At 56.0% G+C, this 16,239-nt stretch overlaps 3 protein-coding genes across 4 annotated transcripts; 1 reads left to right on the top strand and 2 right to left on the bottom strand.

Moving 5' to 3' along the window:
* Positions 1–94: 94 nt before the first annotated feature.
* CCDC85B (coiled-coil domain containing 85B) lies at positions 95–1,314 on the bottom strand. Its single transcript, XM_010366451.2, has one exon. The coding sequence runs from the start codon at positions 944–946 to the stop codon at positions 338–340; it is 609 nt and encodes a 202-aa protein (XP_010364753.1). The 5' UTR covers positions 947–1,314; the 3' UTR covers positions 95–337.
* A 2,249-nt stretch (positions 1,315–3,563) lies between these two features.
* Positions 3,564–8,146, top strand: FIBP (FGF1 intracellular binding protein). Of its 2 annotated transcripts, none has more exons than XR_748322.2 (10): positions 3,564–3,786; positions 3,988–4,186; positions 4,385–4,511; positions 5,666–5,766; positions 6,413–6,546; positions 6,887–6,995; positions 7,073–7,136; positions 7,412–7,498; positions 7,579–7,757; positions 8,011–8,146. XR_748322.2 is itself a non-coding variant. In XM_010366453.2 (10 exons), the coding sequence occupies exons 1-10, from the start codon at positions 3,702–3,704 to the stop codon at positions 8,078–8,080; spliced, it is 1,074 nt and encodes a 357-aa protein (XP_010364755.1). In that variant the 5' UTR covers positions 3,565–3,701; the 3' UTR covers positions 8,081–8,133. The 2 variants fall into 2 exon arrangements, 1 of the variants encoding a protein (XP_010364755.1); XM_010366453.2 differs by having other exon boundaries at positions 3,565–3,786; positions 7,579–7,676; positions 8,011–8,133.
* A 158-nt stretch (positions 8,147–8,304) lies between these two features.
* Positions 8,305–12,250, bottom strand: CTSW (cathepsin W). The gene is made up of 10 exons (XM_010366454.2): positions 12,093–12,250; positions 11,748–11,832; positions 10,519–10,632; positions 9,709–9,863; positions 9,512–9,608; positions 9,350–9,430; positions 9,135–9,260; positions 8,906–8,970; positions 8,624–8,824; positions 8,305–8,541 (listed from the first exon to the last, which is right to left on the bottom strand). Exons 1-10 carry the CDS (start codon positions 12,177–12,179, stop codon positions 8,431–8,433), a joined length of 1,122 nt encoding a protein of 373 aa, XP_010364756.1. The 5' UTR covers positions 12,180–12,250; the 3' UTR covers positions 8,305–8,430.
* Between the last annotated feature and the right edge of the window lie 3,989 nt (positions 12,251–16,239).

The following is a 16,239-nucleotide window of genomic DNA, read 5'->3' as shown; positions in this document are numbered from 1 at the left end:
GTTCTTCTGGATAGGAATGGTACCCAGTTTCAGCACCCCACCCTCGCCCCCCAACCCCGGCGAGTACCAAACAGACGCTGCCCAGGCCGCGGGCTCCGCTTCCGTCCGGGTTTATTACCCCCAATCCAACCCCCAGCAAGTCCCTCCGCTCCAGCCTTCAGTCCCCCTGCTGCCCTGCCAGCAAGAGCGAGGGGCCCTTCTCGGTGTCAGGATTTCTTAGTCCATGCCAGCGACCCCTCTTGCGCAGCCAGGACGGCGTCCAGGTCCCGAGGTCCACAGCGGTCCCGGGACTCGGGGAGCAACCCAGACGGACATCGGCGTGGAGGAGGCAGTGCCTTCAGTCATCGGGGGAACAGGCCAGGGGCAACTGATCCGGACTGCCCACGCTGCCGGTGCTGGAGCTTCCATCGCCTAGGTCGCGGGGCCCACACGGGGGCAGGGCAAGCTCGGGTGCTGGCCCGGCGCCTGAGCCCCCCGCGCCGCCAGGGCCGCCGCGGGGGCCCCATTCTTCGCCCAGCGCCAGGCAGAGCTCCTTAAGCGCCAGGTTCTCCCGCAGCAGCTCCTCCTGGCGGCCCTCCAGCTCGGCCAGCTTCTGCCAACAGCCGCCCAGGTCCTCGCGAACTGCCCGGGATGCTTGGGTCCCGAAGAGCTGCCACTGGCGCGCGGCGCGCCGCCCGCGCTGGCGCTCCGAGTCCAGGAAGCAGCAGAGGTCGCGCAGCTCACGGTTTTCTGCCTGCAGACGCCGGTTGAGCTGCTTGAGTTCGCGGATCTCGCCCAGGTGGCCCTGCAGCTGCCGATTCACCTCCTGCATGAGGCGGCCACGCTGCACCAGTGCCGCCAGGCGCGCCGCCTCCTCCCTCCGCAGGCGCCGCACTAGCTCTTCCTTGCCCAGCGCCGCCATCTCCTCGTCCGTCAGCTCCTCCAGGCCGCCTGCCTCGGCCTCCATGGCTGGTCAGGCCACTGGAGCATCGCCCGCCCGCCGCCGCGACCCAGGAGCCCCACGTCGGGCCCGGCGCCACTCAGGGTCGGGCTCCAGCTCCGCGCGCGGCAGGCAGTGGCCAAGGCAGCGTAGGCTGCATCAGCTACACCGGCTGGGCACGCGGCGGGGCGCGCGCCGGGGCGGGGCCGCACGACGTTATGAAAGGACAGCCAATCCGGTGAAACGTCCCCGGAAAGGGGCGGGGCCTGAGTTCAGGGGGCCCCTTCCCCACCCACTCCTAGTGTTACTGATCCTCGATGTCCAGGAAGGCCCGCGTCATCGCCCTCCGCACCGGTCTCAACCCGAAACTAGGAGCTTCGAACCTCCAAGTACCGGATCGCCCTAAGCTCGAGCCTAGGCCTCTCGGCTCTTCTGAGAACCAAGATTCAGGCGTCCACCCCTGACTCCTGCTCATCCCCGACGGAAGTCAGATGGACCGCTCTCCAGTCCCTCTTTACCTTTGATCAAATTCGAAAGTCTGGGCTAAGGATTGCTCCCGGTTCCTCGGAACCCTAAGTCCAAACGTTCTAGCTCACCGTTAGACTACTATCCCTCCCAGGGAGCGTTTCTTGCCTGGGGGGAGGAACATACAGGATTCGTTTGTTCAATAAACGTTTTTTATGTGCAAGGCCCATGCAGAAATAAATTTAACCAAAATACTGATTCCATCCTCAAGGATGGAATCCAAAGACTGTTTAACGCAGTCTGTCCAGGAAGACAAGCTGTGTTAAACAAGAAACAAATCGGGGAGAAGTATGGTCTGAGGGTCCTTAAGAGGATTCCCGAAAGGGATGCTATCCAAGAGGCTCTGGTAGATCCACAGGACTTTGCCCAGTAAAGAGCTATTTCAGGGAGAGAGAATAACAAGGTGAAAGACATTGGTGCCCGAAAGAGCTTAGCAGCTCTAGGAACAATGAGGATAGCTTGATGGTTTTTGAAAAGCAGATGTGTCCAGAAAACGCTGAGAGAGACAGCGAGGCTTCAAGGGTAGGTAAAAGCTAGGTTCTTAAGAACTTCCAGTACTAGGTTGGAGCATTTCCAAAGGCCAGTAAGGATGTTAAGCAAGGGAGCAATATTCTAAGATGTGCATTTGGCCGGGCGCAGTGGCTCACGCCTGTAATCCCAGCACTTTGGGAAGCCGAGGCGGGCGGATCACGAGGTCAGGAGATCGAGACCATCCTGGCTAACACAGTGAAACCCATCTTTACTAAAAATACAAAAAAGAAAGTAGCTGGGCGTGGTGGCGGGCGCCTGTAGTCCCAGCTACTGGGGAGGCTGAGGCAGGAGAATGGCGTGAACCCAGGAGGCGGAGCTTGCAGTGAGCTGAGACAGCGCCACTGCACTCCAGCCTGGGCGACAGAGCTAGACTCCGTCTCAAAAAAAAAACCCAAAAAACAAAAAACAAATATATATATATACACACACACACACACATACACACACACACACACACACATATATGCATTTAACTGGCCAAGATGGTGAAACCCCGTTTCTACTAAAAATACAAAAATTAGCCGGGCGTGGTGGGAGGAGCCTGTAATCCCAGCTACTCCGTAGGCTGAGGCAGAGAATTGCTTGAACCCGGGAGGCGGAGGTTGCAGTGAGCCGAGATCGCGCCACTACACTCCAGCCTGGGCGACAGAGCGAGAAGGCTCTGTCTAAAATATATATATATATATATATATATATATATATATTTTTTTTTTTTTTTTTTTTTAAAAGATTGGGCCGAACCCTGTGTGGGCCGAACCCTGCTGGGAGGGGACATAAACAGGGAGATTGGTAACTGTGACAAGGAGCAAGGAGGGCTAAGCAGAAAAACGGCTGGGGCAGTGTCAGTGGGGGTGGAGAAGACAAACAGATACTAGAAATATTCGGGAGGCAAATCAGCCGAACTGAATGTGGGGAGAGGAGTCTGGGAGAACGCCCAGGTTTCTCCTATGAGAACTGGAAGATGTTAGGGTTATCACTGAGATAGCGACGCAGGAAAGAAACAAATGGGGAGAGCGAGAGGTCTGCCTAGAATATGTTGAGCTTTTGAGGGGCTTACGGGAAGAGTGTGGACGGACTTGGCCAATAGGCGGCCTCTCCCGATGTGAACTTCCAGGCAGAGCTCAGAGGGGCAGAATTAGAGACGTCAGTAGCTCGTGGGGATGGGGGTGTGGTTAAAACCAAGGTGGGAGCAGGCGCCCCAGGCCCAGGAGAGGTGCTCATGCGCAGGATGGACAAAAGGGTCTCCAGCAAGAGCCCGAGGAAGTCGGGCCATACCCCATTTTTGCGAAGAGATTTAGTACAGAGCCCTGTGAAACCCCCTAAGTTTAGGATACAGGTCAAACTTAGGAGGTCCCGAAGAGGGGAGAGAAGGTGGGAGAAAAGCCAGGAGGAAGTGAGGGGAGAGGTTGCGTGGACCGTGGTGGAGACGAAAGGAGGAACTCGCTTCGTGCTCCTGCAGACCGCCGCGGGGAGACAGGACGCAGGAGCCCGGGACTCCCCCTGCCGGCGGGAGGAAGCGTTACTCCTCCGCGCAGTCCTCCCCCTCTCTTCTCTCGCCGCTCCCGCCCCGTCCCCGCCCCCACTGGCTGTGTCCCGGAAGTGGTCCTATGCTGGGTCCGCATGCCGGGAGCGGAATCTCGGCACTCCCGGAAGTGGCCTGGAGGCGGCGCGCCAGGCCCGAGCGGTGCTCACTCCTGCTCGGGGCGCTGCGGCCCCGGGCGTCGCCATGACCAGCGAGCTGGACATCTTCGTGGGGAACACTACCCTTATCGACGAGGACGTGTATCGCCTCTGGCTCGATGGTTACTCGGGTCCGTGAGGGGCGTGTGGGGAAGCCCGTCAGCGGAGCGTTTGTTTTGAATGGGAGAGGGGGCGGGGCTAGGACTTGGGCATCCTTTAGGGAAGTGGGTAAGCGCCTGGGAATAAGGAGTGTTATAGGGGTAGAGGATGGAATCCCTTAAGGGCTTCTGGCGTCGGCGGGGCAGGACCTAATGCTAGCGCCCACTTTCCAGTGACCGACGCGGTGGCCCTGCGGGTGCGCTCGGGAATCCTGGAGCAGACGGGCGCCACGGCAGCGGTGCTGCAGAGCGACACCATGGACCATTACCGCACCTTCCACATGCTGGAGCGGCTGCTGCACGCACCACCCAAACTACTGCACCAGCTCATCTTCCAGATTCCGCCCTCCCGGCAGGCACTGCTCATCGAGAGGTGCTCACCCTGTGGGATGGTGGAGACATCAACCAGTCTGACTGTATACCCATTTTCCCGGCTGAAACAGGCCCAGGGAGGGATGGGACTTACCCAGCCATCAGAAAGTTGAGAGCAGAAGGGGTCAGACCCAGGCCCCGCCAGGCCCCCTTTCCTCTCTTTTGTGGGGGGGTCAATGGTGTTGTCTGACTCCACAAGGTACTATGCCTTTGATGAGGCCTTTGTTCGGGAGGTGCTGGGCAAGAAGCTGTCCAAAGGCACCAAGAAAGACCTGGATGACATCAGCACCAAAACAGGCATCACCCTCAAGAGCTGCCGGAGACAGGTGGGCACTGCACCCACACAGACACAGCATCCAATTTGCACTTCACTCCCTCCCTTTGACCACTGCCCCAGCTCCAGCCTCTGACTGTGGCAGCAGCTTCATACCTAGTCTTCTCCTCCCTTCCCCTTTCCCCTCCTTTTTTTTTTTTTTTTTTTGAGACAGAGTCTTGCTTTGTGCCCCAGGCTGGAGTGCAGTGGTGTGATCTCGGCTCACTGCAACCTCCGCCTACTGTGTTCAGGCGATTCTTGTGCCTCAGCCTCTGCAGTAGCTGAGATTACAGGCACCTACCACCACACCCGGCTAATTTTTGTATTGTTAATAAAGACGGGGTTTCACCATGTTGGCCAGGCTTGTCTTGAACTCCTGGCCTCAAGTGATCATCTGCCTTGGCCTCCCAAAATGCTGGGATTACAGGTGTGAGCCACTGTGCCTGGCTCCCTGTTGCTCCTTCCAAGCTATCCTGTACTGTATGGCCAGAGTGACATTTCAGAAGCCCAGATCTGACTTTGGGCTCCCACTGCCTCCTGGGTAGCAGCTGCACTTCTTGGCTTTGACCTATGGACTGTCCTGTGATCTCGTCCCTGCAGACCTCTCTAGGCTTACATTTCTCCAGCCCCCAGGCTTTCTTTACTCATGTTGCTCTACCTGGAGGGTACTGTTCTTGGCAATATCTACCCCTTGAAATCCAAGACAGGAGATGAGATGCCACCTTCTCCACAAGCCTTTTTGGTCCGCCAGGAAGAAATAACCCTTCCGGGCCTTTGATGCCTTTCTTTTGTATCTCCGGTGAGCTTTCTGTTTATAGCTTAGCATTTGTTTTTTATTTTTTAGTTCCTGGGGCTTAGCCAGGAAAGTCTGTTCCAACTCAAACTGTGAAGATCTGGAGAGCATGGTGCTAAAATGGGGTTGGATTTAGAGATAAGATTGAGTAAACATTTATCCAAGGCAAGATACGGCAGGAGCTGCTAAGCATTTGAGTTGATAACAAGCACTAATAACCAATAGTTGGTTGAAGGAATAACAGATGCTAAATCAGCACTTGCCAACTGGATAGGTGGATGGGGAAGGGAAGGATGTTCAGTAAGTGGTTTATTGGGTGAGTAACATGGTGGACACTCTGACCAGTCCTCTCTTCTACTTTAACTGCCCTGCAGTTTGACAACTTTAAGCGAGTCTTCAAGGTGGTAGAGGAAATGCGGGGCTCCCTGGTGGACAATATTCAGCAACACTTCCTCCTCTCTGACCGGTTGGCCAGGTGAGGAACTAGCCACCTCCCCATCCTGCACACTACCTCCCTGGGCCCTGAGGCTCGTCCACCTTCCCTACCCCAACCCTTCTGACCTCCTTAGTATGCTGGGGGAATGATTATCCCACTTTTGGTCTGTACTTTTTGTTTTTTTTTTTTTGAGACGGAGTTTCACTCTTGTTGCCCAGGCTGGAATGCAATGGTGCAATCTCGGCTCACTGCAACCTCTGCCTCCTGGTTCAAGCAATTCTGCCTCAGCCTCCCGAGTAGCTGGGATTACAGGCTTGAGCCACTGCACCCAACTTGGTCTGTACTTTGGACCAGACTGACCTGGATGCGAAGCACAGTCCAGCGATTGCCAGTTGGGCTGTTGAGAGATGCCATATGTAAAGCCATGGCACAGCCCTGGCACTTATGAAGTGCTCAGTAAATAGTAACTGTTACCCTTGTGGTTTCCCACTGTATCCACTAGGAAACTTGGGCTGGAACCTTCTCTTCGCACAGATGGGGAAAGGGCGTAGAGAAGTGACTTGAGACATGTCACACAGCGACTTGAGGCGGAGAGAGGCCAGAACTCGGACACCCAGCTGAGGTTGCAGCTGCTTCCTAAGAAGGAATTTCAAGCCCTAAGAGGACCCTCCTCTCTTCTGTGCAGGGACTATGCAGCCATCGTCTTCTTTGCTAACAACCGCTTTGAGACAGGGAAGAAAAAACTGCAGTATCTGAGCTTCGGTGACTTTGCCTTCTGCGCTGAGCTCATGATCCAAAACTGGACCCTTGGAGCCGTCGGTGAGGCCCCCATTGACCCAGGTGCCTGGATGCCTCCCCATCCTCAGGACCTGATTCCCCACCAGTAGTTTCTCCCACAGGCCCCCAGTTCCCAGCATTCGCTCTTGTTCAGGGCCCACACCCAGGCTTCCCCGCCCATAGAATGTTTTCCCTACACACAGCTTGTCTGCAGACAAAGGGCCTATAGCATCTCTGTGGCCCGGGGCATGTCACTGCATCTCTCTGACACTCCATTTCCTCTTCTGTCCCTAGGGGGGAAATGAGGTAGTGGGTGAGGAAAGGCTTAGGCTGTCCTAGGAGGGATTTTGTCACACACCGCAACCCCTTCATGGCCTCATAGACTCGCAGATGGATGACATGGACATGGACTTAGACAAGGAATTTCTCCAGGACTTGAAGGAACTCAAGGTGCTAGTGGCTGACAAGGACCTTCTGGACCTGCACAAGAGGTAACCTTGTAGGGGGCCATGGGGCAGGGCCTGCAGTAGGGGCCCAGGTGGCTATAGGTGTGACCCGGTCTCTGCAGCCTGGTGTGCACTGCTCTCCGGGGAAAGCTGGGCGTCTTCTCTGAGATGGAAGCCAACTTCAAGGTCTGTGGTCCCATCCAGCCCCTGGCCCTTGGCATCGTCAGCCTCCAGTTCGCCACCCCCTAATGGGCAGCTCTGCCCCCCCAGGGACTGGCCGGCAGGTGGCGCTGCTGCTCCCTCTGGTGGCCGCTGATGGGAGCAGCTCATAAACAATGGGGACTTGGTTGATGGAGGGAGGTGGATGGATCTGGGGAGGGACCTACTCCTCCCCCAGCTTCTGTGCTCAGCTCCCAACTGCTGGGGCAGAAAGCAGAACTCCAAGGATCCCTGCCCCACAGAACCTGTCCCGGGGGCTGGTGAACGTGGCCGCCAAGCTGACTCACAATAAAGATGTCAGAGACCTGTTCGTGGACCTCGTGGAGAAGGTGAGCTGTCGTGCCCTCTGACGCCCAACCTGGCCTGTTCCCGGCCTAGATGAGTGCTAAGTATTCTCTTGGGCCCATAGTTTGTGGAACCCTGCCGCTCCGACCACTGGCCACTCAGCGACGTGCGGTTCTTCCTGAATCAGTATTCAGCGTCTGTCCACTCCCTTGATGGCTTCCGGTGAGCAGTCCTGTCCTCCTGTCCAGCTTGGCCTTGCCCCAGCCTGTCACCTGCCAGGACCTCGCCTCCTACAGACTCAAGGTTCCTCATTCTGCTACCCTGGGGGTAGGACCAAAGCTCTAGCTCCCCCTCTTAGAAGCGGTGTGATTTGGGGCAGGTTTCTTAACCTCTCCATGCCTCAGTTTCCTCATATACAAACTGGGGTTCGTCATGAGAAGAATTGTAAGAATTTTCTAAGGGCAAAATGAATGAAGGTGTAGAAAGCACTCAGGGCAGGGCCTCCACCACTGTGAGTGTTGTGAAAACTCAGCTGTCACTGTTCATGTTCTTACAGACACCAGGCCCTCTGGGACCGCTACATGGGCACCCTCCGCGGCTGCCTCCTGCGCCTCTATCATGACTGAGGCCCCTCCCAATGTCCCACCCACACTGACAATAAAGTTGCCTTGAGTTTGGAGACTGGTCCTCGCTCCGGGGAGCAGGTGAGGGGCGTGCAGATGTGCCTGTGTCTGTCTCTGAGCACCTGGTGTCCGTGTACAAGGATGGACATTTACAGTGGCCCCTTGGGAACTGGGTCATATCTCAGGGAATGGTGTCTGTGCTCCGCCCATCCACCAGAGGAGTCCACTCACAAGCCAGAGGTCTTGGTTTATTCAGGCCATATTGCAATTGGGAAGATGGGCAAAAACCTGGGGGTAGGGCTGGCGAGGAGGCAGCTGGCCTAACAGGACAGAGCTGAGGGGCCCAGGTGGGTTCAGGGAGGGCAGGAGACTCGGGGCTTCACATCCGGTTTCTGCACACGGGCAGTGAGCGGGAACTTGGTGATGCCACAGGTATTGCTCCCTCGGTGCAGCCGGAAGTAGCCCTAGAAGGTTAGGGGACACAGGGGTGGGAAGGTGGGAAGAGGCCTGTTCTGCTTTGCCCCTCCCCCAATAGATCACACTCACCTTCTCTCCCCACTGAGCCCCCCAGGAGTTCTTCAGGATCCAGTATGGGGTGGGGTGTGGAGGCTGAGACTGGGATGAGACTGTTTCTGCCCATATCCCCTCTGACTTGACGCTGCCGAAACCCACCAGCAGGACAGAGTGGTCTACAAACTGGGGGTCGCAGGTGGTGGGTGTGGCCTTGATCACACCTTTCTGGTATAGCTGCAGGGGGTGGGGGCCGAGGGGCTGAGTGTAGGGCCAAGTCCCCTGTATTCCCCTCCCCCGCCAGCTCCCCCATCCCACCTGCAGGGGCTTCATGTTGATGGTCACGGTGATGGGGCCGTAAGTGGCCAGGTACTGGGCAATTCCTGGGGACGGAAGCATCATCAGACCCTTGGCATGTGGGCGTGTGGGTTTCTCTCTCGCTCCTTCGCTCCCCCCCCCCTTGTCTTCTAGCCCAGTCGCCCAGTGTGTCTGCCTCTGGCCTGGTGTCTGCCCCTGCCATCCACCCATGTCCCTGCCCTGCCCGCACTGTGCTCGCTGTTCTGCAGCATGATGAAGTCCTGGATCCAGGCCACCTTGCGGTACTTCTTGGCGTGGCACCCTTGGGCTCTGACTTTGCCCTGGAACGGGTAGTCCTTTTCACTGGCCAGGCCGCCTGCAGATAAGTAAGACAAGGGAGGAGGCTCTGCTCCTGCCCACCCTGTCCCCCTGCAGATGCACAGAGTGGCAGGGCAGCACACTCACTGTTGTTGAGGACAGTTATGAACGCGTCCCAGACGAAGCCACCATGGCAGCCATCCCCACAGCGACCACAGTCCAGCAGTTCTGGTGCAAGAAGGGACAGTGTGGGTGACCAGGCCCTAGGCCTCCCTCCCCTGTCACACCCGCACCCTCTCTCAGCCCTACCCTGCACGGAGACATCCACGAAATCCCAGAAATTGATGCGCCACAGGGCCTCTATGTTGCCTGCTGCTGCCATGGCCCAGCAGCAGTTGCAGTTTTTCTGGAGGGCGAGAGGGTGAGGCGGGGCTAGGTGTTCGGGCCATGCCCCTCTCCTTCCCACCACTTAGCTGAATTAGAGCGAGCTGAGTAGGGGCAGATACCTGGTCCTTGATGGGTGAGATGGCACCGGCCACCTTCCGCCAGTCACAGGTGAAAGGCACTGACTCCTCTGGCTCTTCGGACCCTATCTCTCTGCCCATGCCGGGGACCCTTCCAGCTGCCCTCCGATACCCATAGAGCTGGCCAAACTCCTCCTCTGGGGAACAGACAGGGCCACTGAGGTCTCTGTTTTGACCCCTTCTCCCTGTTCTGCCTCTCCCACTCCAGCCCTTGGTCCCATAATGCCCTGAGGGGCAAAAAGGCAAGGATAGGCTGTGCGTGGTGGCTCATGCCTATAATCCCAGCACTTTGGGAGGCCAAGGCAGATGGATCACTTGAGGTCAGGAGTCCGAGACCCCATCTCCACAAAAAGTAGAAAAATTAGCTGGGTGTGGTCGTGCGGGCTTGTAGTGCCAGCTACTTAGAAGGCTGAGAGGTTGGGGGAATTGCTTGAGTCTAGGAGGTAGAGGCTGAGTGAACTGTGATTGCACCACTGTACTGCAGCCTGGACAACAGAGCAAGACCCTGTCTCAAAAAGGCAGGGGTGCCAAGCCTAGAGAGGCTGGACTCCCTGCTGGGTGCTTCTGTGCAGCTGCTGTGCTGGCCCTTAGGCTGGGCTAGGACACAGGGCTGCAGAGATTCTGCCCCTGCACTGGGTGATTTGATACCAGCACCCAAGCCCCTGGTCCTCAGGGAAATGAATTTCCTTCCCTGGGAAGTGAAAATCGAAGGTCCACTGGGTCCAGCTGCCAGTGTCCCTGGGGAGACCGCTTCCCCCACCACCACCTACAGGCCAGAAGGGTTAATGGTACCTGTGAGGTCACTGAATGGAGTCACCCCAAACTCAGCTGTGCCCAAGTCCTCCTCCTGCAGCCGCTGAGCCTGCGCCAGGTTGTGGGCAAAGATGTCCAGGCGGCGAGCATGCTCTGGACCAAGAGGGAGTTGTCCTAGGCTGACTCCCAAACCCTCAGGGGCAGGAAGTAGCCACTGGCTGGGCATCCTTCCACCCACACCCACCCAGTTGAGCACTGGCTCCTTTCGTGTAGCCCCTACAAGGCCCCACTGCAGATACCCAGGCCCAGGAAGTGGTTACCCAGCCCACTAGGGTTGGGTTTTCCCCAGAGACAGCGAGAGGACCATCTCTGGCCACCCTGGGTGGGAAGCCAGGCAAGGGGTCTGGTGGCAGTGACTCAAGGAAAGGATGTGCGGCCAGAGACCAGCTTCCTGCCAGGCCACCTCCTTTACACCTCTGACTACAGGAGGAGAGCTGGAACATGACGGGGAGAGGAGGCGACGGCACGGGCAGCCTGGGCTAAAAGGCACACGCAGACCAGCCCCCTAGAAAGATCAGTACAGCGAGAGGGCAGGGGCAGGAGTTAGATCATGGGCTAGAGAAGAAGTCCCCAACGTCGGGACAAAATGGGTGTCCTTGGGTGTTTGCTGAATGAACGAATGACTAGGTGGTGGCCCCCTGCCCACTGCCTGGAATCGCAGGGAAGTGACTGCGGAGCCAGGAGATCATGTAGGACTAGGGCAGGACGTCACCCCCTGCCACTGCCCTCCAGATCCATAGCAAAGAATGATCCTGGACCCACTCATGCTTTCAGGAAACCAGGGAGCACATGCCCAGCCCTGCCCTGTCCTGCTGAGTGGCCTTGGCCATGCCTGTTCCCCACCCTGAGCTTCGATTTTTTTCATCTATTACAAAGTGGTATGGCTGGGCTCGGTGGCTCACACCTGTAATCCCAGTCCTTTGGGAGGCTGAGGCAGGTGGATCACCTGAGGTCAGGAGTTCAAGACCAGCCTGGCCAACATGGTAAAACCCTATCTCTACTAAAAATGTAAAAGTCAAGTGTGGTGGTGGGTGCCTGTAATCCCAGCTACTTAGAGGCTGAAGCAGGAGAATCGCTTGAACCCGGGAGGTGGAGGTTGCAGTGAGCCAAGATGACGCCATCGCACTCCAGCCTGGTCAACAAGAGTGAAACTCCGTCTCAACAAAAAAGTGGGGGCTTGGAGTGGAGATGTATGTGCCCTGTGATACCTTCTGGGCTCAGGTAACTCCGGTTGAACTGGATCTGGAACAGCTTGAAGGCCTCTTTCAGCTCCAGCGGCTGGGGACCGAGGTCCTGGCAAGGAACCAAGGGTAGAGAGGGGCAGTAGGCAGAGGAATCATTGCTGGGGCCGCACCTTAGCTCCTAGCCGTGCAAGGACTGGGCTAGGGGTCAGCCAGTTAGCCTTTTCTGTCTTCCCATGTGCCCTTGGGCATGTCAGCCCCCTCTCCAGCCTCAATGACTCCCTCTGAAAAATGAGAATGACAGGCCAGCTATTTCTGAAGGGATGACCCCAGGTGTGGGACTGGCAGTGGTAAGGTTTTGGGAGCACTTACCTGGGCCCTAAGGGAGCTTCTGATGCCTTGGGCTAGGCCTGCCACCAACAGGGCCAGGAGGCAGGAGGGGTAGGCAGTCAGTGCCATGCTGGTGCAGTCTGGAGTGGCATGGAGGCAGGAAGCCGTGCAGATCGAGGGTGTGAGGGCGGGGCTGGAGAAACCACGAAGGGGAAGACAGGCTTGGTGGCTGCGGGGTGGACCCCTAGAACCCACAACTTGCTTAGGCCTTCAGGCTTTCAGTCCTCTGCCTGTCTGCTCCCCAACCCACCCCTTTTTCTTTCTTTCTTTCTTTTTTTTCTACCCAGGTTGGAGTGTGGTGGCACAATCTGGGCTCACTGCAACCTCTACCTCCCGGGTTCAAGCGATTCTCCTGCCTCAGCCTTCCGAGTAGCTGGGACTACAGGCATGCACCACCATGCCCAGCAATTTTTTTGTATTTTCAGTAGATACAGCGTTTCACCATGTTGGTCAGGCTGGTCTCGAACTCGTGACCTCAGGTGATCCATCCGCCTCAGCCTCCCAAAGTGCTGGGATAACATGCGTGAGCCACTGCACCTGGCCAAAGGAACCACTCTTGCTCATACTATGAAGCTCAGTCACCTCAATGGCTGCCTCTTTCAAGAAGCCTTCCCTGCTTCCCCAACCTCTGGTAGAAGCTTTGCAGCCCCTTCAGCCCAGCTGCACCTGTGCCCATTGGGCATCTGCCTCCAGCTACACCAGAAGTGTTCGGTTTGCTCGTGTCCTCGGTGCCCAGGATAGGGCTAGGCATGGGGCAGGCTTGCTAGGTGTTTGTTGACTAAACAATTGATCATCATAAGTTGTAAACAAGAAAGCAGGCTGGGCACAGTGGCTCATGCTTGTAATCCCATCACTTTGGGAGGCCAAGGTAAGAGAATCATTTGAGCTCAGGAGTTGGAGACAAACCTGGGCAACTGAGCAAGGCTTCATCTCTACTAAAAAAATAATAATAAAAAAAGTTAGCCAAGCATGGTGATGCTCTCCTGTAGTCCCAGCTACTGGGGAGGCTGAGGCCAGTGGGATTGCTTGAGCCTGGAAGATTAAGGCTGCAGTGAGCTATGATCATGCCACTGCACTCCAGCCTGGGTCCAAGATCCTGTGTCAAAAAAACAAAACCAGGCCAGGCGCGGTGGCTCACGCTTGTAATCCCAGCGCTTTGGGAGGCCGAGGCGGGTGGATCACCTGAGGTCAGGAGTTCGAGATCAGCCTGGCCAACATGGTGAAACCCTGTTTCTACTAAAAATGCAAAAAAGTAGCTGGGTGTGGTGGCGGGTATCTATAATCCCAGTTACTCGGGAGGCCGAGGCATGAGAATGACTTGAACCTGGGAGGTGGAGGTTGCCGTGAGCCGAGATGGTGCCATTGCACTCCAGCCTGGGCAACAAGAGTGAAACTCCATGTCAACAAAACAAAACAAAACAGGAAAGCGCAGAGTCAGAGTCCAGGAGCAGCCGTTGCTGCTAGTGCCTCTTGTTCCTCATCCCTCCCATGGTCTAGGGATGAGGATGAAGAGCCAGAAGGATAACTGTGAGCATCACAGACAGAGGGAGGCCAAAACCTAACTTGTGAGGTCAAGGGCTGGGCAGCAGTATTAACACCCGTTACTGCTGCCTTTGTTCTAAGTGGGTCCTTGGGCTGGAGACCTCCCCTCTAGGAGTTCAGGCTGAGAACTGGTGACGAAGACCAGAGAAGGATGTGAAGAGCTGGCTCTCTAGGGTTCCATGGGGCGGGAGACAGGACAGCTGTAATCCTGGGATTTATTCACTTGCATGCTCACTACTGCATTTCTTTATTAGGATTCCTCCCAGAGTCGTGAGGCCACACTTTGTCGCCCTGTCCAGAGAGTAAGCCAAGGGGCTTCTCTCTTTGAAAAGCATGCTGCTGCCTTTATTGAAATGACGTGGACAGACCATCCCCAGAGTGGTGCCTGGCCCTGTGGTTCTAGAGCCCAGTTATGGGCCCCAGCCAGGCTTATCCTGTTGTGTGACTGATGGTTAAGGCTCCATGTCAGCTCTCAGAGGTGGAGGTCCCAATGTGGGTCTCTTGTGATGGTAGGATGTGGGAGACCACGGGGAGGATGGACTGGAGGTGTGGGGCCCAGTGGCCTTCCTCTTTGATCCCCTCTTTCCTTCCCTTGAACGACAGCTCCCAAGGCCAGGAGGTTTGGGTCTGTTTTTAGTCAGTGCTGTGTCCCTGGTGCCTAGCACCACAGCATCTGCTTCACAGTGGCCACTCAATAAACATTTTTTGTTTTGTTTTGTTTTTTTGAGACGGAGTCTCACTCTGTCGCCCAGGCTGTAGTGCAGTGTCACGATCTTGGCTCACTGCAACCTCCGCCTCCCGGGTTCCAGCGATTCTCCTGCCTCAGCCTACCAAGTAACTGGGACTACAGGTGCGCGCCACCACACCCAGGTAATTTTTTTGTATTTTTAGTAGAGACAGGGTTTCACCATGTTGGTCAGGCTGGTCTCAAACTCCTGACCTCAAGCAATCCACCTGTCTCAGCCTCCCAAAGTGCTGAGATGACAGGCATGAGCCACTGCGCCCAGCCGAGTACTCCACCCACTCACTCGTGTCCATTCACCTGCCAACCCTGCAGATCCTTGCTGGCACCCAGTAAGGGGTGGGCCACGGGCACAGGGGCCTCACTGCCTGAGAGGAGCTCACTACTTGGTCGGAGAGAGACACTGATCCAGTGGTGTCTGGGACCTTGAAAGGGACCCAGTGCAGAGCAGGCCAAGGCAGGGAAAGTCACTGAGGGTGCAGAGGACCGGGGAGGCATTCTGAACAGGCAACTCCAAGTGGGAGGCTCACGCAGACTGGATAGTGCAAAGATGGAGGTTCAGGTCCAGTTTGTGCACCAGCCGTGCACTAAGTCATCCCCCCAGGCCTCATGTCTTCATCTCTAATTGGCAATGACAATTCTCAGGCTGAGGCTTGAGTGGAATGATACTTAGTGGAGCACCCACCACTGTGGCACACAGTGGGTGTTCGCAGGGCGGGTCCTTAATGCTCTAATATGGGGCAAGGAGTTCAGCGGGTCTTGAAGTCCGTGGGACATGAGTGCAAGTCCCATGGACAAGTCTCTCAGCCTCCCTATCTGTGAAACGGGGTGATAGCAGCACCCCTTTCCTGCCTTTTTTTATATTTCCTTTTTTTGAGACAGGGTCTTGCTCTGTCGCCCAGGCTGGAGTGCAGTGGCACGATCTCGGCTTACTGCAGCCTCCATCTATCAGGTTCAGGTGATTCTCCTGCCCCAGCCTCCTGAGTAGCTTACAGGTGTTCACCACCATAGCCAGCTAATTTTTGTGGTTTTAGTAGAGTTGGGGTTTTGTCATGTTGGCCAGGCTGGTCTGGAATTCCTGACCTCAGGTGATCCACCCACCTTGGCCTCCTAAAGTGCTGGGATTACAGGCATGAGCCACCATGCCTGGCCTATTGTGGTATTATTACAGACTATAAAATTCACTTTTTTTTTTTTTTTTTTTTTTTTTTTTGAGATGGAGTCTCGCTCTGTTGCCCAGGCTGGAGTGCAGTGGAGTGATCTTGGCTCACTGCAAGCTCTGCCTCCCAGGTTCACGCCATTCTACCACCTCAGCCTCCCGAGTAGCTGGGATTACAGGCACCCGCCACCATGCCTGGCTAATTTTTTTGTAGAGGTGGGGTTTCACCATGTTAGCCAGGATGGTCTTGATCTCCTAACCTCGTGATCCACCCGCCTCGGCCTCCTAAAGAAACTTCACTTTTTTGAAGTGTACAATTCAGTGGGTTTTAGTATGTTTGCATAGTTATGTGACCATCACTGCTATCTAGTTTTAGAATATTTTCATTATCCCAAAGAAAACCCAGATCCATTAGCAGTCACTCCCCATTCCCCACCTTCCTCTGGCAACCATTAATCTACTTTCTGTTTTTCTGGGTTTGCCTATTCTGGTTATTTCATATAAATGTAATATGTGTGCTGGGCATGGTGGCTCACGCCTATAATCCAAGCACTGTAGGAGGTCGAGGTGGGTGGATCACCTGAGATCCAGAGTTCGAGACCAGCCTAACCAATATGGTGAAACCCCATGTCTACTAAAAACACAAAATTAGCCGGGCATGGTGGCAGGCGCCTGTAATCCCAGCT

Source organism: Rhinopithecus roxellana, chromosome 15 (genome assembly GCF_007565055.1).
Source record: "Rhinopithecus roxellana isolate Shanxi Qingling chromosome 15, ASM756505v1, whole genome shotgun sequence".
Lineage (NCBI taxonomy): Eukaryota > Metazoa > Chordata > Mammalia > Primates > Cercopithecidae > Rhinopithecus > Rhinopithecus roxellana.
This window is presented reverse-complemented; position numbering and strand designations above follow the sequence as displayed.